Genomic DNA, 25,760 nt, shown 5'->3' with positions numbered 1-25,760 from the left:
AGGAGACGCCGGGACGCGGTGTCCGCGATGCTGGAGAACGGCTCCCTGAGGAACTGCTGCGACCCGGGCGGGCGCGGCCGCCTCGGTCTGGCGGAGAGGGAGGCGGCGGCGGCGGGCGCCCCGCGGCCCGCCTGGGTGGTGCCGGTGCTGTCCAGCGTGCTGATCTTCACCACCGTCGTGGACATCCTGGGCAACCTGCTGGTGATCCTCTCCGTCTTCAAGAACCGCAAGCTCCGGAACTCAGGTAAGGGTTTGACCCCTGCTCCCTGCCCCGGCGGCGACAGGGAGTGGCGAGCGCCCGAAGCCCTGCGTGCACCCATGCCCTGCCGCTTCCAGCTGTCCCGAGGAGCCAAGCCTGCTTGTGGAGTCCGGGCGGGCCGTCCGCTAAATGCGTGGGACCAGAGCCCCCTCCATCTGTACTTGCCCTGTCGTGTGTGCAGGAACCCCCCCAGGCGCTCTATCACCCTTTCCAGCGCACCGACCACGTGCTCCCCTCGGGCCGTGCTCCGTCCTGCCTGGCCCGGGAGCGAGGAATGCTCTTAATGAAGCACTGTGTGCTCTCTATGGAGCTCCCGAGGAAGGGGAATCGGTTCCATCCGCTTAAAATACCGGAGACAAAGAGGGTACCCAAAGCGGTCGGAAGAAAAAAAGGAGTTTTTAAAACTTGCTCAGAAGTCCTGAAGATGCGGTGCTGTACATGCGCGGGAAAGCAGCTCAGCCTGCAGCCTGCATCAGAGTTCACGGTACTCTGTCACGAAATCGTCTTTCTTCGTCTCCTCACTTCATATCCTTCAACCAGCTTTGCAACAAATAAAGTGGGGTGTTTTCTTTGAATCGTGTCTATAGTTTTTCCTTGTGTGTGCTAACAATGTGGCTCTGCGGGTTTGTTTTGCTAAACTTACTGGCTTTCTCTCCTCATCTCTGCTGGGCTGGTTACACGTGTCTCAAACTATAAAACTCCGTAGTTAAGCACTCGGATTTGCCTCCCGGCCAACTTCCCTGATTCGCGTACCTTCCGCTGCGTTTGGATACTAGACCCCCACCCTCCTCCCACCGTCGATGATACCGGTTGTTCACCGATGCGCAGCGCAGGGATGCTGCTTGCACATCTGCACTCGACTGACTGGTGGGTGGTGGTGCAGTATAAGGTGCTACTCCCGAAATAGTCGTGTATCTACTACAGTTCTCATAGGACTAAGCAGTTCCCGGAACTGTTCCCTCCTTCGGGTCTTGAGTGCTATTCTTTGCCATGCGCACGCAGGTGGGGGTAACCAAACTTTGTGGGGAGCTGAGCGAGGTCCGATATGCAAGGTCCCCTGAGCTCTGGGAGCCAGGGGGCTCTGCCGTCGGTCCTCCGGGTGCTCCCCCGGCACGGGAGAGGAGGGGCAGATGCTGACTTGTTTCTCCGGGGGGGAGTTTCTTTGTTTGTGGTTTGTTGGGGGGGAGGTGTTTGTTTTGGTGTTGTGGTTTCTGATTTTTTTTTTTTTTTTTTTTTTTTTTTTTTTTTTTTTTTTTTTTTTTGGACTAGTGTCGCTTCCCAAGGGCTGGCGTGTCTCACTTGGGGTGTCTAGAGCTCCTGCTAACTGGGAGGAGGCGCTCATTCGCCCTTGCTTCAAGTTAAATCATACTTGGGGGCAAAAACAGTTTAGGGAGGGGTGAGTCTTGCTCTCCCTCATGGTTGCACGTCTAACTAAAGGCGAGGGATGCCGGCGAGTCCCGTTTGCGTGAGGTTGAGCAATCACAGCCCACGGACCAGCGCCAAAATCGAAGACGTCTGGAAGGGTGGTTTGGGTGAGGTAGTGCCGGTCCTTTGGCTCATGCTTGGGCTGCACATCCAAGGGGACCAAGCCGCTACCGAGAGAAGCAGAGCCATACCGGGGGCAGCGGCGCGGGCACACCTCGGGAGCCGGAGCCCTGCGTTCCCCGAGGGGGGCCGTGGCCGCCGAGCAGCGCCGGGCGCTGCCCCGGACGAAAGGAGCGGGGCTGGGGGCAGGGAGTCCACCCGTTCCCTCGGGACCCCCGTGAGTCACCGGCGCTCTCCTGGCCCCCTCGGCGCTAGAGGAAGGCGCGTTCCCGAGGGATTCGCGCCTGGGCTCGAGGGGGAGGAAACACCCAGGGAACAGGCTCTCGCTGGAGAGGACGGCCGGCCCGAGGCATCGAGTCCCGGCTGGGGGGCAGCAAGACAGGGGCTCTCCTCTGAACCGTTTCCTTCGCTCAAACTACAGCAGGGGGGAGGGTTTGGACTGGAAGAGAGTGATGCCTGGAAAAGTAAGTTTCAAGATACTGATCAAAGTGCTCTGCGGCATCCTAGGACCGCTGGGGGAAAAAAACGGTCGTCTTATCTAATTCAAATGCCCACTAATTGATCTCCTTCTAGGATCATCCTTAATGCAATGTCACTGACGCTGTTCCAACGATCTCTTCATCTTTGATAAGTACTGTGAAGAACAGCAGGAAAATCCTTCTGCATAATCTTCACGAGGTTAAATAGCTTTTAAATTGCCAGTTCGTAGTTTTACATCGGGGAGAGATGGCTCTTGGAGGTGAAAAGGAAAGAGGATTAGTTTGGTAAATGTCCACAGAGGTCTTTTCAGGTAAAATTTCGTAAGGAGGGAGCAGAATGGAAGAGGACTGCAAACTGATGTGGGTGGAGTGATAAAGGGAATGGGGAAGTGGTGGAAAGCTAAGGCAGTACATGGGAGCCCTTAGCCTCTGACAAGGAAAGAAGATGGACAAGGAGGTGGACTTGCAGTTTTCCTTTCCGAGGAAACAAGAAACTTTGTACTTGCAAGAAGAGTGAATGTAGTAGAAAGTGAAATGGTGAGGAAATATGTCATGAAAGGAGTTAGGGCTGTAATAAGGGATGTCAGAGAGGGACAAAATGAAATTAGTGGAATTGTTGTGACAAGAGACAGGGTGTCCAGATGATCAAAGAAAAAAGGAAAACCTATAGCACTATGAGCACCCAGTTCCCTTTGAAGAAGCTAATGAGAGATTTTTCTTGGATAACGAGAATTTGGGACTTCAAATAAATCACAGATGTATAAGGAATAAATTAATCAGCTTTGCCCACTTCTGTAGTGCAAACAGTAGTCTTGCCTTCAGAAAGCAAAACAGGACTTTATCACTTTTCTGGGATTTATCAACACTATTCTGTCCTAGACTTTACAGAGAAATCTGATAATTGGAAACAATGTGATTATGCATCACTCTCCTGAAAATTAAGGCATGATCAAAAGTAAATCTATTTTAATGCTGTTATATAATGGGATGCTCAAGAATGGAGTGAAATAAAATGACCCATTAGCCTTTAAGCTGATACATATTATGCTCAGCAGGAGAGAAATGGAGAATGGGTAGGACTGGTGCTTCTAGACATTGCTCATTCACTCCTCAAACAATGGGAATTTTGCCAACCTTACAGCAGAATGATTGTTTCAGATCATACGGAAGCCTCTTTCCCAGGTTTGAATTTGGTTTTAGGGAAACTTTGTGGAGACTCTTCCAAGTATGGAATTGGTATGAATCAATATGCTTGTCTACATAATTGCACCCAGTCTTTCTGTGAGAGGCTGAGCAACTTCTGATCTCTAAAAGTGATTTAATTTACAGAAATTAATGCTTTTATCAGTTCTAATTTGGGAGGAGAGTAATTTCATCCAACACACTACAAAATGAAATAAAACTTAATATATGGAAATAATAAAATTAAATTAGCCTGTCTTTCTATTTGAAATGTCAAATGTGTTCTGAATTTTAAAAAACAATTATTGATTTTGTGCCCAGTTGAAGGTAGCTTTTAAAGTGCTAAACTTCTGAAGTGCTAAAGTTTACATGTGTTCAACCACCACTGAATGATCAACTATTGTGAAGGTGCATCAAGTCAATCAAAACCACTAAAGAAGAATTTCAGGATACATTCCTATAGCCATAGCTATAAACATAACATTATGGAGTGGGTTAAGAATCTGGTAGGAGGCACTCCAGAAGGTGGGAACTGGCAAGGCATCTCCCACAGGACAAAGATAAAGCAAACCATTTATATTTCATTGGCCTTAAAGCCAGCATAAAATCAGTGAGAAGTGAGAATCAGGCAAATTAACTCAATATCATTTCAAAGAGTAATGAGGACTTGGGACCCTTTGACTTCTGGAAGAAGGTCTAATATTAACCTTGGTGCATTGCCAAAGAACACATTAGTGGAAAGTAATATTTTTAGTGCATTTTGTCAGCCCTCTTCACTCTCTGCAGTATTTTCCGTTCTATATATAACAGCTAACGCAGCACAATGAGATTCTGATTTCCATTTGAATAGCAAGGTGCTGTTGCAACACAAATGAAATCAAAATTCATGTTTCTTTTACCTGTAAGGACATGGGTGTATTTGCATGTTTAGTTCTGTCTAATGTGTGTGTGACTGTAGAGATAGACAATATTTCTCATAGGTACATCTGTAAAAAAAAAAAAACATTTCTGAATGTAGAATTCTAACTTTGGTACTCCTCTGTCTACTAAATAAATGTGTTCAGCAATATAACCAAATTTTGTAGTCTTTTTCCATGCTCTTTCTATAGCCCTCACTCCACATCTCTCTTATATAGCTGACAGTAAGTTTTCTCCATTGCTAAATGCTTTTTTAAATTACTCTTCATCTCTTTGATCAAGCCAGTTCTCTTTCCCTCCTTTATTCCTCCCCTATAATTATTCCTGTCCACTGGGATAGAGGACAGTTGTCTCCTGTGGTGGAATTCATCTCTTGGAAGACTAAATTGAGACACCTGTTTCTGAACTTTTTCCCTTGGGCTCCCTTTGTAATCAATGGAGAAAAATGAGCATTTTCAGGGAGTAGTTAACCTAACAATTTTTTTATACATCTACATTAAGATACCTGATTCAACCCAAAAAAGTGTTAATGTCTCTCTACTAAAAACAAAGAGAAGCAGGAAGGACCGTCTGAGTGTAATCACCTACAATTAGATGAAAAGAAATCAAATATGAAGTCAGAAGATATAATGTAATTCTTCTAGTAAATTGTCAAGTTTCATTTTAAAAATGGCACATTTTCCTCCTTCTTACTGCCTGTCCTCCAAGAGATCATATTGATTTAACTAAGACTGACATAAAAAAAAAAAATACCAATACAGCTGATATGTTCAATATGCTTCCTGGTTCCCGAAACCACTTGGCAAAATTGTATTTTAATATCAGCAGTGATGCTGACAAGAATATATTTTGATGAGCAGAGCTCGAGATCCCACTCTTATGGGATCAGATTTGTACTCCTGACTTCTCGAACCCTGGATCCATGGACTTCTTAGTCCTGGGACTGTGTATGTTTGGCGTTCACATTCTTTCTCATGTTCAGCTTGAAGCTGCTCAATACTAAGAAACTGATGGGAATATAGCTTCAATATTCAAAAAAGGTCATGGAACTTAACACTTAAAATAAAGAATTTCTATCTCTGTGTAATAATACTGTGGTTCAAACTAATTTTTATTTTATTTTAACTTTGTGATTATTAGTTGCTAATTTACAGTGGATACTTTTATTTGTAGGACTATAACTGTCATTAACTTGAATGGATCATTTCTCCACCTGGTGAGAACTTTCGTGCAATATTAATGGAGATTAAGCACATTTACCTCTCAACCTGTTATTTCTTTCCACACTAAACAAGCCAAATGCTTTTAGTTTCCTCTAATTAGCCAGGGTCTGAATTTCCCTATTTGTTTTAGGCCTTTTACATCACTTATCCAAACTAAATTAATAGGTCTTAACAACAGAAAACTGAACTGTTCATAATAATGCAGGGGAAATACCACCAATACCTTCAAGAAAATATTAATGTTCTGTTCCACTCTGTCCTTTCCTGGATGGACAAAATAGACCTGGTATGCCTTGAAGCCACATTTTCCTTTTATGTGATAGCATCATATAGATGGCTGTTCTTGGTGCATTCACTTGCTGATGCAGCTCTTCTTTTTCTTTTGTTACACAATTATTCCTTCGGTACCTGACCTTATACCTCACGTTATTATACTCTATCCACTTTCTGCTCTTTTAGTCCTCAAGCAAAAAAAGATCTTGACATTTCCCTGTATCAATGTAGGCTCTCAACTTTGTATTATCACAAAATTTCATTAGTTCTCTTTGTGTTTTGTGACATAATACTTCTGAAACAGACAAAGTTACTTCAATGTAGGTTATCTCCCTCTGGTCCAACAGTTTTCTTTCATCACCATCCAGGCAGTGGTAGCAACAGACTGTGCGTGGTACTCTGGTGATTCCAAGATCCATTTAGAGCAACCTCTCAGGTACAGAAAGTCCAAGTCCAGCTTTTATTAAATAAAGATGATCAGATTTGTTGGTACAGCCACTTTGTGTAAGCTTTGTATAAGCATTGACTTTTATTCCATTTGTCTTTAACTGCATCTCTTATTTTCCTATCCTCTCAAGTTTGTTTCTCCAGCCTTGCCTACAATTAGGATGAGATTAGGAGCCCAAGGATTTCTCGATTCTTCCTTCCTTTGCAGCAATTCCCCATCTTGAACACAAGTGCCATGTTAGCACACACTCTGTGGTAGAGGAATGAATCTTCCAGAAGTGGCAACACTGTTTTACCGTTCTCATTACTCCTTGACTAATTGCTCTTCTGGCTTACTGCAAGCACCATTCATGCAAACAGAAACAGCATTTGTGCAGCAAGGGAGGAAGAAATGGGTAGTAAAGTGTGGGAGCACCACAGCTGCAAGTGAGTCATGGCAACTCTGCTCTTTGGGATGCATGTGGAAGCCAAGCTCTTTGCCACAGCCTGAGAGAAATCAGCACTTCCCTACTGGCAGTAAGGACCAGAGAACACATTCAGTCCCTTTTTAGAGGTTCCACATGTAGCTTCTCTGTCCTTTCAGAACAGATGACACTATTTCCGAGATAACAGATGTTAAAAATTCCTGTCATCAAGTATACTAAATCTCTCTGACATTTTTATTGTAGATATGCTAATTCCTCACCTGCCAGCCTGCCTTGTCCCCAAGACCACCATCATTGTCCTCATTAAAAGCTCTAGCAAAATCTTTCTTCAGATCAGGAACCATTTTAACTTGATTTTCAGGTTCCCCCTCCCTGAGTAACTTGTCTTTCCTTTTTCTTTTTGTTATTGTGCTGAAAGAGCATTTTAGTCATTTTAGAAGTCTTCACAAAGCCAATGAAGTTTAGGGGGTTTGTCAGTTCCCATTTGATCAATTTTTGCTCTCTCTAGCAGTTTTCTTTGGTGGACATATCTTTTCCTGTTACTTCTAGCCTCATTTCTTGCCCTCAGTATCCTTACTGAGATGCTTTTTCCTCCATCTAGATCTGGAACTTTTTCTTATATTTTTTCCCTCTTTTGGATGCAACTTAATTTTTGTAACTTTAGTATGAAGAAATGCCAACCTTCCTCCACATTCAAGTCCCTAAGCTCCTCAGTACAATTGATTTCACTTTCCTAATTAGCTGCTTTTATTTATCAAAATGTGCAAGCCCCTTTCTTAGTTATATCTGTTTTGTTAGTTCTTCCATTTAATTTAACCAAAAATAATCCTCCTTGCTTTCAATTCAACCGTATTTTCTATGACAGGCCCTTCAGGGATGTCTTTGTTCTTTATGCAAACAAAAGCCAGGATATGTTGGCAAACAGACTGTATTGAAGAAATCTGCTGGGTGTATATCCAGAACTCAGCAGCCGTTTGTGTGCTTACTTTCCTCTTTACATATGAGGACCTGCAGTGTCGCATTGTTAAATTGGTTCCATTATTATTTTCCTACTAAAAGATGTTCTCATCCTATTGCAGGTTTCTGCATACTTCCATGCACATTGTCTTTACAACTCTTCCTCAATGTAATTTTGGCTTTTACCAAAATAGATACCGTTCTCTCTCTCTCGCTGTCTCTCTCTTTTCCCCCCTTTTATGAAGACAATAGACTTTTCGGTTAGTATTTCTCTTCTCTGATCACTGGTGCAGTTCCACTCAAACAAAATTGTTTCCATGAGGTTTTATTTTTATTTCTTATTGGTTTTGGATCCCCTATTTTATTGCATGGGTTCCTGGCACTCTTTTACTGACTCTGCTGCTTTTTATATTACCCCTCCAGCTGAACTCCTCAGTGTTTGAGCTCCTATTTTCTGTACTTTTTGTCACCACCTTCTTGAAGCCAAAATTCCCTTGCCCTGAGCGTTAAATGAAGAAACTGCATGATTCCTTTCAAGTTCTCTTTCCATCTCTCAATTTCAAGTTCTTTTTGTTCATTCTGCCAGATTGGATTGCAAGCTGGTATCCCATATGCTTAGGTGAAGTCTGTCCATGAAGATATGAAACCTCTTCTCAGAAAATACCACCAAATGATCAATACTCCAAATCTTTCTACATCACTTCTAGAATTATTCAGTCATGTGCCTGTGATTCATCTCATACTTCTAATTACACTTCTCTTCTTGGAGAGGAAACAGAATAAGTTCATCACCAATTCCATCCTCTTTTCTTGAGACTTGGTTCAAACAGTAATCAGATGAGAAAATAAATCTTCAAAGTTACTTATGAAATAATAACTCTAAACTTTGTTAACCTGTTCAAAATTCCAAAAGTAGAAGGCCAAAGTGAAAAACCAGTATTGTTCATTTGCAAAACAGAAAATTACTTTAACAAAGGAAGTATCCTTCAGCAAAAGTAGGTAAATCTTGCAAGTAAATTTAGAAAAAGTGAAAAGCACAAGCTAAGATTGTTCTAGATGAGAAGAAATCTAAAGAATACAGAATTTTAAAATATTTGGGAAGCAGAAAGTTTGTAAAGTAATTATGAGCCTAAAGGGATTGAAAGAAGCATTTAGGAGTACAGAAACATCATAAAGTAGAAAAATAACTTCTCTATCAGTTTGCATCACAAGGAATCCAGATTAAGGTAAAATTATGATCTGAGACAGGTTATTCTGCAGCCATAGGGTACTTTGTATCCTCCTTTGAAGCACCTGGCAATACCATATGAGATGATATCTCTAAATTATAATTTTCTTTTATCCTGTAAAGGAAGTATTCATTTTATTGAGAAGGGAATAGGAATTTTATTGCCAAGATTGGCTCCAAGACACTTTTATTTTAGAATATAATGGTAAGTTCTATTCTACTTAGTAAATGGAGCTTTGGTGTGCTTAACTTTGGAGGAAATAAAATGATAAGCATTTAGTTAAGCTGCAGAAGTATAAGGGTTTTCTTGAACCTGTAGTGGAAGAATCTAAGGGTACATTTACATTGTGTATTTCATTTGGCACAAGTCCACTCTACCTGTGTTCTGAGCAAAAGGAAAATCAAAGGACGGTGTTCGTGTGATGCTTTTCCTGCAACAGCATACCCAGGCTCTCCACAGGGCCAAGTCTAACACAGTCAAAGAGCTTTTTTTTATTCTTTTTCAGAGTATGAATAAGTTTTCCTCATCTCCCTGAAATATCCAATACAAACATATTCTCAGATACAGGAAATTCAAAGGACCTCTTAGCAGCTGTATTATGGCAATTCCCATGTGGCTTAGCAGCACTCCCTTTTCCTGCCAGCTCTCTCCTGGACTCTGGACTGCAGTTTCTTTTTCAAGACTCATTGACTGTATGAGGAATGACCTCTCTGCAGTACAGCTCTATTCTTGGATGGACCAGCAGAAGCAATTCAAGGATTCATGATGCTCTTTGGCACAATCAGCCAAAGAGCTATGAGGCCAAACCTCCTCACGGAGCACTAGGACAGCTCATTTTAAAAGACTAGTTTTTTCATCTATTCTTAGCAGATATATATTCACCAGGTGACTTGAATCATTGTGCTGAGGATGTTATAGGAGACTACATTCATCTCATTAAATCGGTGACAACCAGTTCTCTGCCTCTAGGAGTAAATTCTACTCCTACTCCGATTCAGACCTGTTATGAGTACCAGTATCTTCAGATATGCTCCAGGTTTTAGCTCTTAAAAGTTATCCCTTACAAGTGCATATTGGTACCTTGATGTAGACTGGCAAGTACATTGCCTTGTTCCCAAGAATATGAAAACATCTATGTTATCCTGAGTTGATAAAACAAAGCCATTTTTTTTCCTTTGCAGAGAGGCAGAAATGCTATGGCAATTTTCATCTATTTCATTCTTAAATCTTCCACCTTGATATCGATAAAATAGACTTCCTGACAGGAAAAACCAACAGAAAGATATCCAAATCACTGTGGGTGCAACTCCACTGTCTTCCCTAACAACAGCAGCTGCTTTGGAATCTTTTTGTTTACTTTTGATCTCAATATTGATAAGGACTGAGCTATTTTAGAGTCAGCATTTTCCTGACATTTCAGCTGCGTAGGCGACAGTTATGTCTTGGCATGATAGCAGATACCAACAGCCTAAACACATTCATCAAGTGACTAAGATCTTGACTGTTGGGATTATATTTTAATTATTTACTAATTATAGAGGTATTTGAATTCACTGCTTAATAAATGCTGCTTAAATTACATCTGGAGAAGAAAATCCTTCTGACAAAGTTACTAATTTTTTTCAGCTGCTTTTTACAGACTTTGATGGGTTTCAATACCTCTGTGAAGACTACAATAATTTACACGACGCTTCCACAAACATGGTCACCTTTCTGCTATAGAACAACATCTGCTCACCTGTTGTTTTAGACTGCCATATTTGCACAACGTAGGCAACAACTGTTGTCAGAAGATATCACATGCAGCTACTGGAGCTAGCAGTCTGACTAACAGGAAAAATATCCACTTAATACATCAGCCTTGTAAATATAATTAGGTTAACTAATAGTAAGTTCAGAACTAGCACAGAATTGTAAAATATATCACTGCAAAGAAGACAGGAACCTATAAATGGCATCCTCATGTCTCTATGATTTTCTCCAAGCCTGAAATTCTTAGTGTCCTCTCATTCTAAAGCCAGGTCCATTTTTCCCAAGACTTCAAGTACACATAGCATTTAATTTGAGTTCTGGGAACTGCGACTTATGGTTCTTAAGAGTCTTGGGAGTCTATATTCAAGAGACTAAACATTACAACCAGCTTGTTTAAAATCAGTTGTTACTCATCGGAATGTACAGGGTGTAATTTTTAAATTGTTATGGAGGAAAAAATACTTGATTAATAGGGAGGGGTCTGGTATCTTTGTATGCCTTTGTCTTGTTACATTAGAGGTCACGATAGAAAGCAAATTTAAAATTCAAAGTCCCCTGCCACAACTCAGATAGTACACTGTTATATATTCCAGGTGTTTTACTGGCATAAAATACAGTGTCAGAAAATGACTGTTATGCTGTGGAAACTTAGAGCACTTCTACTCAAGGACATAAAGCCTCCCTGTGATATTTCTAAAGTGACTGCAAAAGTACTTGCTATTATATTCACAGATGAGGTTACAGCCCATGGACAACAGATTGTTTTCTGCATAAGTTTTCGTGTTATCAAGATTTTCCTTTATTTTTTATGCTTTCTTTTGAAGTCCTTAGAAGTAAAATTTGTAAAATGTTAATCAGATGTTGAAACAGGTCTTGTTAAAAGATGGGTTAACCATAGTGATTTGCCTAGAAAAAATTATCTACTGGTAAGTGGGTTAAAAAAGTTTAAAAGATTTTACCTAGGATTATGGTCCTGGGTATGAAACATCAACTACACAATTCAGAGTCCAATTTCAGTGCTGGACATCTGTTGTTTCAAAGTAGAGGAAAAATTAACTAATTTGAGGTCCTGTAATTATGCCTTTAGATAATCTGAAAACAATGTAATCCTCTTTAGTCACACTTATCAAACACCTGGTAGGCTAGGACCATAAAGACTGTAAAACTTGCTGAACAGTCAGCTTCCTGGTTCAATATGAAGCAAGAATATCTGTTCTGCTTATGGAGAGCAAACGAAATATTGAAGTATGTGACCTTCAAACACAACATTCTCATGTAGCATATAAGAAAGTGATTTCCATTTGAGCCTGATTTAGTAAAAATTATATTGATTTGATCCAGTTTGCAGGTGTATTCACACAGTAAAAGAGGTGTGACTCAGTACATTACACAGACAGAAGTCACCCACTGCTCCTTCTGGATCACAGGCCACCAGGTCACTCATGGGAATAACACCTAGGACTCCTAGGACAAGGGATTAGCCTGAATGGCTAGCTGCAGCTCACAGTGCTCAAAGATCATCAAAGTAGCATGTGCAACAGGATCCTGCAACCTTGGTAAACTGAACCTAGTATGTGAGTAGGTAAGGAGGAAAATTTTAGCTGTGCTAAAGCCAGTGGGAATTGCTTTCCAGAAGTGTTTTTGCTAGGAGCTGGTGTCTCCTGCCTCTTTCTGTGCAGCCCCTCACCACACTCCACCCTCCACCCCTCGAAGTCTGTACCTTTCCTGGTCTGTAGATTTAGCGGTCTGTAAATGTTTGTTAGTCCAGATTCTCTGTTTGGTTCAGACCATTATGTCCAGAGACTGTTCAGATTCTGCTGTCACAAGGAATCAGAAGACACCAGGACAAACAAAACAAAGCCCCGCGTGCTGTAATCTGCACTGGGATCTCTCCTGACCAAGCAACTCCAGCTTGCTGTTAATGAGCATGTCTTGTCTTTACATGCGTAGTAACAGGTATGACCTTACATACCTTCTGCTATTTAGTAGACCAAGTAGAGCCTTCATCTGTTGCCAAATCAATAGCATCTTCCCTCTGTTCCCTAGTGAAAAGAGTGAATATCCTGTATACTTGTTGTTTACTAGAACAGGTCACCCTGAGAGGTTATTGAGTCTCCATGGCTGCAGATAGTCAAAACCCAACCGCACATGGCCATGAACAACTCACTGTAGCTGATCCCTCTATGAATGGGAGGGTTGGACTAGATGATCTCCAGAGACCAATTCCAACTTCCATGACCCTATGGCTATATTGGTTGAATGCCTATGCCTACCTGTCACCCCTCATTTACCTATCTCACCAACATCATGACTCACAGCCCAGCCAGAGCAGAGCTTTGGTCTACACATTTTGCAAGGTTTCTACTGGCTCTCAGAAAAGATCTTGATTCAGCAAATGATCATTACACGCTTTGTCTGTATTGAGTTGAAACACAAACCAGATAATACTTCAGAAGAGAATACACAATGATTTTCTCCAAAAGCATTTTATTTATTCATATGTTCACATGCTGTTTACAAATATATGAGTATCATTATAAGATGAATCATGTCAGTGTACTTTGCTTTAAGACCTTGTTTCCAAAAGAAACAGATGGCACAGACTGACAACAGCTTCTCCAGACATTCATCTCCCTATGCATGTACAATGATGAGGCCTTCCAAAAGCTCAGAACAAAAGGGGTAACACTTTTCCTCACTGGAAGATTACAAAGGCCATTTTCATCAAGTATCATCTATTTTCTTCCTTGGTGAAAGGAAGGTGAAACAGGAAACAAAAGAAAGGAAAAGAAGATCATAATGAAGGGGCTCCAGAGGGTGTTAGAGGCATTTGCAACTTGCCAACATAAGTATTTTCCATATCAGATTTTCCCATATACTCTATTTACTGCAGTGTATCAGATCCCATTTTATAAAAATCCAGTATCCCCTACTGTGTCTTGGAGTTGAACATAGGAACACCTAAAAGTACATAGCAGCAATACTGGGCTTAAATTTGATTTCTTTTCGCAGATGTAACCAGTCGACATGTACATACTTTGCATGTATTTGTTTCTGACTCTGTAGCTGTCACATGCTGCGAGTCCTTCATCTGAAGCCCCACAGAGTAGTTGAGCAAATCACTGTGGAAATTACCACTTGCATGTCTTTGTTTCTGCAAGAGGAGATTCCAACATTTATATAAATCAGAAAGTTCTGTTCTGTTTAAATGGGTCTACAGGGCAAAGCTACAAGATGCACCTTATCCCAGATAACCAAACCTCTTGGCTGAGTACGTCCCGTAGTCTGCAACAGTCCCAATTTTATTCACTTCATATACCTGTCTGATAACTTAAAACATCTTCCATAATATCTTAGCCTTATATTTTAAAATCAAACTATTTAATGTCTGAGAGCAGTTGTTTGTTTTGTTGGGTTTTTTTAATTCAACTAATCTGCTAGTAAATATTAAAATAAAACTAAACACAAATCAAACAGTTTAAAAAAACAAAACATGGTTTTAGTTTGAACAGAATTATTTTCATTTTTCAATTTCCTGTCCTCCTTTCTAAAAAAAGGTGGAAGTTAAGTTATTCTAAGGACTTGAGCACTGTTTTGTTGCTGTAACAAAGGAAGAAACCAACATCATTTCTTTTGACACAAATTCAAGCTAAAGACAGTAGCAAAGATGAAGGTAACAGAAGGTAATATTGAAGGTCATAGAAGATGAACTAGCCTTTCATACAATATAAATTAATATCTACCAGGGCATAAAAATTTTCTACAGAGTTTTTAGGAGTCAAATAACCTTACTTTGTTTGCTTCCACACTTCAGTCTTTTAAAGTTGATCTGAAACAAGCTTTAGGGCAGGTTTTTTGTCTGTTTTTTGACAAAATAGCATCCTACAAAATGCAACATATTTCACTTCTTTCTTCTATGACATGCCATAGAGTATTGAGAGTGAAAAAAAGTTATTAAAAATTATAGGTTGCCTAGCTCTTTATAGTATCTAACTAGATTGCACCTGTTGTATTTTACAGCTTTTCATATTAGCCCTTTTGTCAGCAGTAAATGAGTTTTCATACTTGCAGTTGTACATGTAGGTTTCCTATTCTTTCTTGGTTGAAGCAATCAACAGCTGTGATTACTTCAAGAGAAGAAAATTAAGCTTTACATAGTGGCAGATACAGGAAACACTATTTCTTTCATAGGCCAGTGAAAAAACAGTCTGCTTTTGTTGTTATTTAGTACTTGTGCTCAGCAACTGGAGTTTTTGAAGCTGAGCTGCCACTGGTGCCCATAGCGCTAAGCACTCTAGGTAAAGGTCTTAGCTTCGCTCCCTGCGTGAAAAGCAAGATTACCCTAGATAGAGACATTTAAACTGAAAGAGGGTAGATTTTAAACTAAAGAGGGTAGACTTAGATTAGATACTAGTAAGAAATTCTTTACTGTTTAACGTGATGAGGCACTGGAACAGGTTGCCCAGAGAAAGTTGTGGATGCCCCATCCCTGGCAGTGTTCAAGGCCAGGTTGGATGGGGCTTTGAGCAACCTGGTCTAGTGGAAGGTGTCCCTGCTCATGGCAGGGGGTTATAACTAGATGATTTTTAAGATCCTTTCCAACCCAAACCATTCTATGATTCTCTCAGCAACAACATGGTTTTTGCCATCCTAGACTACCCTGAAGGTAAAGAGCCTGACTTCAGTGTTAGGGCATGGGTATAAGGGATCTTCATCCCTGAACCTCCTGCAAAATGCAGCTCAGTTGCAGATGGCTGGACAGACAGAACAAGGTTATTGCTCCTTCAAACATTTAGTCAACCAAACCAGGCTAGTTGTGTAGAGTGGCTGGCAAGGTTCTGAATTGCAATGTCACATCATAGCACTCAGACCACCACAACAGAGGAGCCCGAGAAAGAGCTGTGCTTCTGCATGGTGTCACTAAAACCTATTGTCCCCATCACAGAAACAGCTGTATTGGTGCAGACCAAGGGCATAGCTAGCCTCCTGCTCTGTGTTTAACTGTAGATGTAAGCAGCCACTGAGGAAAAATAGTGAACAGAGCAACCCTGTGCGATACTTCTGTATTCTTGCCACTTGTGATTCCTTCCAGCTCAAAGGGTTCTCAACTTACCATGCTATGTCTGTTGAGTAACCTTCAACTGGTGTTTCTTACTTTTCCAACCTTCTCTTGAATACAGGTAAAATTTTTACAACTGCAAAATCTGTTAAGGATTTATCTATTGCTGCAACCACCCCCTTTTATTTGCTTTGAATTCAACTAGCTTTGCTTAATAGCTCTAGCTCTTCTATCGGCTCCATCCCTCAGTACCAGTATATCACTGTGGTGTCATTTTGGAGCAGTATGCTGTACTGGTGCTGTCATTTTTTTCAGAGTGTACCTCACAGAGGTGGTATTATCTGTTACAGAAGAGCAAGAGCAAGGTTCATAAACCTGGAGTGTTCTTTTAATGTGTCTTGGGAGAGTCCCCCTATCTTAGTTTCTCACCTGTTAAATCATGAGAAGGATTTTCAATTTTATTTTTTTTTTTTGCATACTGATGAAGAGCACTCTACAAGTGATAAGGCCTGTATTCTGATTATAAGCTGAAATTCTTGAACATAACCTAGAAAGAGACAAGCACAATTAACCCCCGAAGAGCAGCAGGGCTGGTGAGTAGGGCACTGTCTATGAGGAAGTGGACTATGGGAGACATAAGCTCAAGTTCTTTTTCAAAAAAAGGCTCTTCTACCATGGAAGTGTCATAACTACTAGGCAACTGAATTCTCTAGTAGTTGAGTCTGTCTTGCCTTTTCTGCTTCCCCTTTTATCTCTGAGAACATCCAGTACCAGGAAAGTTCCTGCAATCTCAGAAAGTATCAGAAGCCCATAAAAGTATTTATCACCCTGTAAATTGTACTATCTGATTAACGATCAGCATTTTGCTCCGGAAGAACCCACCACTTTCTTTTGCTTCCTGCCCTGTTGGACGATGCAATGTTTCTGCTGTGGCTCATGCACCAGGTGGCAACAGAGAGTCACCACTGTCCCCATTCACACCAGAGGGAGCCACAGGAGAGGAAAATTACACACCTAGGAATTAGAAACCTCAAGCCTTTATACTAAGTTTTTAACAGCACAGCACTTTTGCACCTGTGGTCTATTAGCAAACTCAAGGCAGCAAACTCACAGCAAGGACTGGTCCTCCCATATTTAACCCGAGGGAGAAGAGTGAGCACGCAGAAAAAGCAGAGGCTTTGTTTTGGGCTGTGTTTATACCTGGATGCCAAGCATGCCAAAATCATGATCTCAAAAATACATCAAACAACATTGCAACCTGAGTACTTCTCTTCAGCAAGACTGTATTGACACCTGAGAGCTCTGCCTTATAAGCTAAAAATTTAGCTCCTGCAAATGTAGCTTCCAGCACAAACTGGTAGTTGCAGATGTAGGGCCAAGAACACAGGTCTATCCCAGCCCAGGAGTCTGCAAGTCACAAAGCCAAAATCTCAAGGTCCTTTTTGCATGCTATGCTTCTGTTCTTGGGAGTCCTGCATTCTTCTTGGGGTCATTTATCAATGATCTGGACAAGGGGATCGAGTGCACCCACAGTCAGTTTGCAGACAACATCAAGTTGGGTGGGAGTGTTGATCTGCTGGAGGGCAGGAAGACTTTGCAGAGGGATCTGCAGAGGCCAGATCAATGGACCGAGGTCAATTGTATGAGGTTCAACAAGGCCAAGTGCTAGGTCCTGCACTTAAGTCACAACAAGCCTAGGCAACTCTACAGCCTTGGAGCAGAGTGACTGGAAAAATGCCCAGCGGAAAAGAACTTGGGCTGTTGGTCAACAGCAGAACATGAGCCAGCAGTGTGCCCAGGTGGCCAAGAAGGCCAATGGCATCTTGTCCTGTATCAGCAATAGTGTGGCCAGCAGGATCATCCCTCTGTACTGGGCACTGGTGAATCCCGTGTTCAGTTTTGGGCCCCTCACTCCAAGAAAGACATGGAGGTGCTGGAATGTGTCCAGAGAAGGGTAATGGCTCTGGGGAAGGATCTGGCCCACAAGTCTGATGAGGAGCAGCTGAGGGAGCTGGGGTTGTTTAGCCTGGAGAAGAGGAGGCTCAGGGGACACCTCATCACTCTCTACAACTACCTGAGAGGAGGTTGTAGCCAGGTGGGGCTCAGTCTCTTCTCCCAAGTGACAAGTGAATGGACAAGAGGAAATGGTCTCAAGTTGCACTAGGGGAGGTTTAGACTGGATATTAGGAAAAGTTTCTTCATTGAAAGGATTGTCAAGCACTGGAACAGGTTGCCCAGGGAAGTGGCGGAATCACCATCCGTGGACATATTTAAAAGAGATGCAGATGTGGTATATGGTTTAGTGGTGGACTTGGCAGTGCTGGGTTAACAGCTGGACTTGATGATCTTAAAAGGTACTTTTCAACCTGAATGATTTCATAATTCTACTTCTAGTGATGACTTTTGCTTTGGACATATCACAGGAAAATTATATTCACCAATTATTCTAAACAGTTTCATAGAACACACATTTCCTAAAAAAAGAAATAACCTGAGTGTTTCATAAATCAAAGATCAGCTTTGATTCATTGTTTACATTTTTGCTAGAGTCTCTAAAATACGCTGTTCTAGTGAAAATATATTGCTTCTCTCTTTCCCTTACATCAAAGTCTGCAGTATATCCCACTAATACCTGAAGTCATGAAACATAACTACAAAAGAGCATATCACTGCTTTTAAACTGTCATATTCAAAGAAAACAAAAACCCATCTGGCACTTCTTTAGAGCATTATGTTAAACCTTCTGTTAGCAACACACTGTTGAACATCATACCAGATTAACATGTCTCAGTAAATCAAAGATTACCCTAGGTCTTGGCTTGTAATATCACAGGGAATTCGAATGTCAGTGTGTGAAAGACTTAATTCTCTGCTCCACCTGCTACCGGCGTCCATTTCCAGTTCTTTCGTTCCTGCTGATATGAATGCAGTTTCATCTGAATTAGTGTAGCAGATTCTATTTTTTTCTGATGGATTGTGAGGAGACAAAAAAGTTGACACAGGTGATTTTAAAGAGATTTAAAAATTACCTATTTTTAAAAAAATCAAGATCTACAAGAGCTTAAATACTGTAAAAGAATACTAATCAAAGAAGTCAAAATTCAAGACAAAAATTAGTAGGAAGTACGAAGCATCAGCTTTTCTGCAGGAGCAGCTTATGTCTCTCTACATGCCGTTTAAGCCATTAAGCTGTATTAGCTGAGCCACTTTCAAAAGAGTAACAAAAACCTACCCAGGCCTTGGTTCTGCCTGCCTACTTGGTACCAATTCTTCAGTCCCTCCAGAGTCAACATTTCCCTTCAATATTAAAGAGCAAGACTTAAGAACAACCCCCATAAACAAGCCTGAAGCGAGCTTCAAGAATCATATGAATTGAGGGCCAGTAGAAAATATGATAGGTCAGAAATGCAGGTATCACTGGCAGCATCAAGAATCAGCAATAAGGTGGCCAGGACTCCCATTTAAAAGCCATATCTGAAAGGTTAGTGGAAGTCCTGGCTCTGAAAACATAATCTTCTAATTTGTTATGTAATTCTTCCATAAAATATGCCAAAACTAACTCAAATTTTGAGAAAGATAATCAGCTGAATAAGTATGGACATGGATATATACAATGAAAAGCTCCAGGAGTGGGACCTACTACACAGTTCCATCACAGTTATCATCTGTTTTGCCAAAATCCTGAATTCTGAATTTGTACCTTACTCAGGTTTGCACTCAGGATGGCACTAAGAACAATCTGCTGCTTAAATGAAGATTCGTCCTTGGTTTCAGTCTCAGGGGTATTCTTATACAAACAGGACTGGAGACATGGACACCTAAAGTCAATTTTATACCAATTTGTTCGTAGTTGAGTATGCTCTTGTTTTATCTGGTCCAAACCTTGAGACTCATTTTAATGAGGATTCAGGAGGTTCTTGAGCCTGGAAATTAAATTTAAGCCTGGTTCTCAAAAGGTGACACTGTACAAGAAAGTTCAAGACAATATAAATATCAGGGCCTGCATAGTTTCTATTACTAAATAGTAATTATAGACAAGGGGAGATTAAAGAGGGGCAGTCATTGACTGAAGGACTGATTGCTTTCTTCCAACTGTAAGATGTGCCTCTTCACTCTCTATGCTGGTCTAGACTCAAACAATAGATCCAACAAGCCACTTGCTGTAGTGAATTCTGGCCAACAAGCCTTGAGATTCATGTACTGCTACTTCTCTTTCTGAAAGTAAAAGTTGTAGGCACTATGAAAGGGGTCTAGACTTTGACTTCTGTTCTTTTACATCCAAATGTAATTCAAGTGCCTAATTTTATCCAAAGTAAGAGAAGAGTCTGTCAGTCTAACTTTTTTTGAGGATGTCTATTACTGTGAACTCTGCACAGAAATTATTGGCTTAATTTTATAGAATGGTAGGACTCTTATTTACTTCATTAAAGTCAAGATTTTGCCCTGTTTCCTTTAGTAAAGATAAATTCCTACAGGTAGTTTTCAGAGTGATATCACAGAGAAACTCATGTTCTCATAATTCTCAGCCAATACAAAAGGCTACTTAATTATAAACAGTCCTGACTGTAAAAACAGACAGGCTTTTAAGCCATAAACCCATTCCTTCTGAAAACATAGAAATAAAGTCTGTAAAAGCAACTCTGAGTTCTCCTTTAAGGCTAGGATATAGAAATGGAAGAATAAAAGAACTATGCTAAGTCATTGATCCTTGGCATTTAAAAAAATCTGCCAATACATTATAGTCATATTCATACCCTTTCTGCCTTACCTGCCCCTACTCCCTACATTTGCTGCTAAACAGCATCCCAAGTCTGACAGTAGAAGAGGAAAGGGCAGAGAAAATGCAACAGTCTGCACAGTAGACTGTGTAGAAACAATTTTTCTGCCTTGAAACTAGGCACTTGTATGTTAAAGGCAAGAATAACGGATGCAGAAGAGTGCATACACAGGATGAACATGATTGTAGCCAGGGGAAGCAGATCAAAGAGGGTAACATATATATGCAATGCATATCAACTTGTTAAACAAATCAGTAACAACCAAAACACCACCGATAAAAAAATAAAACACCATGATATAAAATTAATCATTTTAGCCAGTTTAAAACCAAACAAAGAAGAAAAACTTCCAAAGGTGGTTGGTGATTGCAATTGCTACTGGTTTTGATAGACACATTAAAAGTCAGCTGCCTTTTCAGAAGGCAGATGCTCAGCCCTTAAAAGTTCTGACCTTATCAAAAAGTTTGTTCTATGAGTAAATTTCTACAGTATCAGGTCATATCAATATTACAAGAGGGTGTGACAGTTGTCTTTTTCCTGTTAATTGAAGTAAGAAAACCAATATGCAAGAACACTTCATGAAATATCAATCTAGTTCTGTTGCACCCAAAGTCACTATCAGAACTTACATTCTTTTTCATGCACTCAACTATCTATATTTAAAACAGCACAGATGTGTATCTTTTTGAATCCTTGGCAAGATATTTGGCTTTTAGTAGTTACGGCTTATAATTAGGGGTCTTTCCATTCCAGTGAACAAATGTTTCTTATAAATGAATGTAATTCTCTTTCTTACAAAACTGAAGTCTAGGAACAAAGTCCATTGGGTAAATTCCAGAAGTACCAATAATAATTCCAACTAGATGAACATTCTGTGCTTTCTATTTTGTTACAAGCACCAAAAAGTTACCTCTTTAGTTTTATCTTACGAATATAATTTAGGCCACTCCAAAAGTTGTGTCTTAGGTGTATCAAGGAGCATTTACTTTCTCCAAGCACCTAAAAGAAATATAAGACCTTTGATTTCTCAATGTGTTACTTATGTTTTATGAATTAGAAAAGTTTCTCTCTACTTTTATAGACTATTCATTGCAGTAATATAACATTCAATTTAATTCTGCAGTCAGTCACAAAGACAGAAAAATATCATTGGATCTTACTTTGCAGTGCACAGTGTGAACACTCAACCCTGTAAACAGCCATAAAAGTGAAAAATCACCTGAGGTCTTTATAGATATTTGACCATTTTTCTTCTGAGTTGTAAACTAGTATATTATGGTTTTGACAAGTTCATTGCTAACTGTATTTATTCATTTCACCCGGAATTTTCAAGAAGTCCTAAATTGCACACAAAATTTTGAAAATATCTCATTAAATGTACTTTACAGTAAATTTCTAATATGGTTGAAAGAGCCAAATGCCCACTCTTTTTCAATGGAACAACTACGTTTTAGATATAAGCTGATGCTGGAAGACCTTAGAGTTTAGATTAATCTTGGCACACACCCCAGACTAAATTCTTTTTTTCTACAAAAGGCATTCTAAAACATTAAAAAAATATTTTTCTCCCTCCCTCCCTTCCTTCTTCTCTATCTTCTAATGTCAGATAAAGTGGTGAAAAAATGTAAGAGAAATTCTTGTTGCCATGATGTAAATACATTCTGTAAAGATGCCCCTGCGCTTTTGTTAGTTTTGTCTTTTATCATATTTACCATGTGAGGAGAAGAGGCCTTCACAGTCATATCATTCTTCCTATACTCAGAACAGGGATCAGCTTTATGTAGGCCAGTACTGACAAATGCTTATTTAACGTTTTCTTACAGTCTTCACTGGCAGACTCAAAGCGAGGTGTTCCCACACTTCTTGCCATTAAATTCTTTTCCTCAGTGCCTACTTTGAAACTTCCTTGTTGTGACTGAAGCTTGTTTATATTGACAACAATCATGGGAATAGGTTATATCCTTCCTGCTTTGTTGATCTGATGTTCTGCTCAATTGTCTCCCTAGTTTTTCAATCTTTTCTCACAGATCATAAAACTATAGCTATGAAAATACTTGTGTAGCTTTCTAAAATATATAAACCAGGATACTAAATACATAACAAGGAACCATCTAAAATATGTTGTACAACATTCTTGAGATGAGTCATGTTTTGTAGGTACAGGTGGATAATCCTGCTTTCCATTAAGTTCACTAGCTTTGGTGCAAGTTCTAATGATCATAGTTGTCCCCTACAGTATGTGGGAGACAGAGAGCTCCCCATTCCTTAATTCAGGAATGTAAAGCAGATGTAAAGCAGATGGAGCAAACAGAGTAGACATGAAATTCCATCATTTTTTGATCAGTTTATTCCTACGTGGTTGTTGCTTTTATGACTTCCATTTAACGACATTCTTAAAATGAAATGGAGAACTGCTTTGCTAGATAAGGACTAGTAAGCTTGGAGTTTGTAGAAGTAAGCATCTAACTGCTCTTTTCAAAAAATCATTATGTTCCATGCACAATTTTAAAAATTACTTGTGTCTTCTGCATATCTGTTCATGCTGTGAAGGACTTTCAGAAAAAAAATTGAGTATGCAAACCAAAAATATATTTTATGCTACCTAAATGCCAAGAATCTGAAGTTATTACCTCTATTTGCTAGAGTAAAGTTCTTGCTAGAGTAAAGAATGATTTTGCATTTAATTTTTCAGGAATATAGTTTACTATCTCATTATTTTATCAAAATATCTTCAGATGCAATGCCCAGAAATTTCAAACTTATGAAAAGGACACTGTTTAAAGAGAGACAGTATGGCTAAACCATATCACTAAGATTTCTTTGAATGTCATCATCAGTTCTAAAGACTCCTTTCCTGAATTTGAATACTTTCCCTTGCATGCATGCATTTTTCACTTGTATAATTAAATATGCCTTTCCATATAGGGTGGTAAAGGCAAGTAACTATTCCTCAGTCAATCCAATGGGAAAACAACTGCAGTATGGGTAGGCCATTCATGCAGATAATAGCTATACTACAGGCTACTGTGTAGCAACTTAGAGTACACATAAACCATCACATCCTCCTAATCCCTATAGACTTAGTCCTTTTATGTCCTCCTTGATACTTGTTAAGCCTGTTAGTATTCCAGTGATAGGTTAGAATGGCATAATGGTTTGCCTACCCGGCACAATTTAGACTTTTTTTCCTTTTCATCTTATTCAATCCAGCTGCGGAGTTAGCTACACTGAAACAATTCAACACATGCTTATGTAATGTCTCACTGATGGTTATGTTTACTAAAGATAAAAATAGCAAGGAGGATACAAACTAGTCAGCAACAGATTTGAAATATCATGTTGCTGCAGATATTTCCATGGTGTTCTAAGTTGAATAGTGAAATTATTTCCCTATTGATCCTATATACCCACTGCTTGCTAGCATCATCAATAATTTAGCACTGCAGATATCCAAAATAATGTAACATATTCTCTTCTTTTTCACAACTATGTTTGCTTTCATACTTATGCCTATGTATTTTTCTTTTCCCCCAGGTAATGCATTTGTGGTGAGCCTAGCTTTGGCTGATCTGGTGGTGGCCTTGTATCCATATCCACTGGTGCTCTTAGCTATTTTCCACAATGGATGGACGCTGGGTGAAATGCACTGTAAAGCGAGTGGCTTTGTGATGGGACTGAGTGTAATAGGCTCTATTTTCAACATCACTGCAATTGCAATAAACCGATATTGCTATATATGTCATAGTTTTGCCTATGACAAAGTGTACAGCTGTTGGAACACGATGCTGTATGTGTCCTTAGTCTGGATATTAACAGTAATTGCAACTGTGCCAAATTTTTTTGTTGGCTCTTTAAAGTATGATCCACGCATCTATTCATGCACGTTTGTCCAGACTGCAAGCTCCTACTATACAATAGCTGTTGTGGTAATTCACTTCATTGTCCCTATCACCATTGTGAGCTTCTGCTACCTTCGAATTTGGGTTTTAGTGCTTCAAGTCAGAAGACGAGTCAAGTCAGAAACAAAGCCAAGATTGAAGCCAAGTGATTTCAGAAACTTTCTTACCATGTTTGTGGTTTTTGTGATTTTTGCCTTTTGCTGGGCACCACTTAACTTCATTGGACTGGCTGTAGCCATTGATCCTACAGAAATGGCACCAAAAGTTCCTGAATGGTTATTCATTATAAGCTACTTAATGGCCTATTTCAACAGCTGCCTTAATGCAATTATATACGGACTTCTTAACCAGAATTTTCGGAATGAATACAAACGAATTTTAATGTCACTGTGGATGCCAAGGCTTTTCTTCCAGGACACATCCAAAGGAGGGACAGATGGCCAGAAGAGCAAGCCTTCTCCTGCTCTAAACAACAATAACCAAATGAAAACTGATACCTTGTAACTATGTCATAGTCAATGCAAGAGTTTGAAATGGAGAAAACCAAGAATATAGTCGCAATGTTCTGGTCATTCCTGCTTACTTTTGGGGGGGATTCCCTCTGGATAACACTTTGTGACTGGAATACTGTCTTCTTGGTAAAGCACATAGCTCTCGATTTGTGATTTATACAAGATATCAATTGAAAATGTGTTTCAGAACTAAAGCAGCAGGTGGGTGCAAGCTGTTTTAGTTCTCAGAGCTGAATCCTGCTTCCAGACACATGAATGAGGTATTTTTTACTTCAGTGGGAGTTTTGCATTCTTTATAGAGTATCAGGATTCATTTCTTGGAAGGTGTAATGAAGGTACTTGTCTAGGGGTACAGCAGCTCATCAAGGATGTGGAGTGCTATTTTCCTCCCTTCTGACTCTGCATTTCTGTGCATGTACTGATGACAATAGTGGTATCTTTGAAACAAACCTGTAAATTAAAGAGAATAATATTTGTGTAAAAGCAAATATTAACATTAGAGACTTCCCTCATGGGTTTTTCATGTTTACATACATTGAGATTGGGAATGCAGTGCATTTACTCTGCTCATCTTTTGTGGTCAATTTTATGGTAGATAATACAATACAAATGGTTGATTTCTTGCCGATTTACTTCACACAATATTCATCTTTTAGAAAGGATTGAATTTTCATTGAACTTCATTTATTTACCTAAATATATACACCAAATTTTCTGTGGCACTTTAGCACACCTTACACATTTGCAATAGGCTGGAAAATATGACATATGACCTGTGATCATCTGGACTGGCAACCAGCCACTACATAAGACATCCTAGATC

General features: G+C 39.9%; 1 protein-coding gene across 2 annotated transcripts; it reads left to right on the top strand.

The window, feature by feature from the left end:
• MTNR1B (melatonin receptor 1B) lies at positions 1 to 25,071 on the top strand. 2 transcript variants are annotated; one of them, XM_027750642.2, is made up of 2 exons: positions 1 to 244; positions 24,061 to 25,071. In XM_027750642.2, exons 1-2 carry the CDS (start codon positions 28 to 30, stop codon positions 24,927 to 24,929), a joined length of 1,086 nt encoding a protein of 361 aa, XP_027606443.1. In that variant the 5' UTR covers positions 1 to 27; the 3' UTR covers positions 24,930 to 25,071. The 2 variants fall into 2 exon arrangements, with proteins under 2 accessions (XP_027606443.1, XP_027606444.1); XM_027750643.2 differs by lacking the exon at positions 24,061 to 25,071 and adding an exon at positions 441 to 701.
• The last annotated feature ends 689 nt before the right edge of the window (positions 25,072 to 25,760 follow it).

Source organism: Pipra filicauda, unplaced genomic scaffold, assembly GCF_003945595.2.
Source record: "Pipra filicauda isolate LSUMZ 115617 unplaced genomic scaffold, ASM394559v2 scaffold184_size3518187_pilon, whole genome shotgun sequence".
Lineage (NCBI taxonomy): Eukaryota > Metazoa > Chordata > Aves > Passeriformes > Pipridae > Pipra > Pipra filicauda.
Note: the sequence above shows the minus strand (reverse complement) of the source record. Positions and strands in the feature narration are given on the sequence as shown.

What these genes read in the sequence shown, in the direction of transcription:
- MTNR1B (XM_027750642.2), top strand. Translation starts at nt 28, where the DNA reads ATGCTGGAGAACGGCTCCCTGAGGAACTGCTGCGACCCGGGCGGGCGC. An exon ending in CCGCAAGCTCCGGAACTCAG is followed by an intron (nt 245 to 24,060) that starts GTAAGGGTTTGA and finishes CTTTTCCCCCAG; the next exon opens with GTAATGCATTTGTGGTGAGC.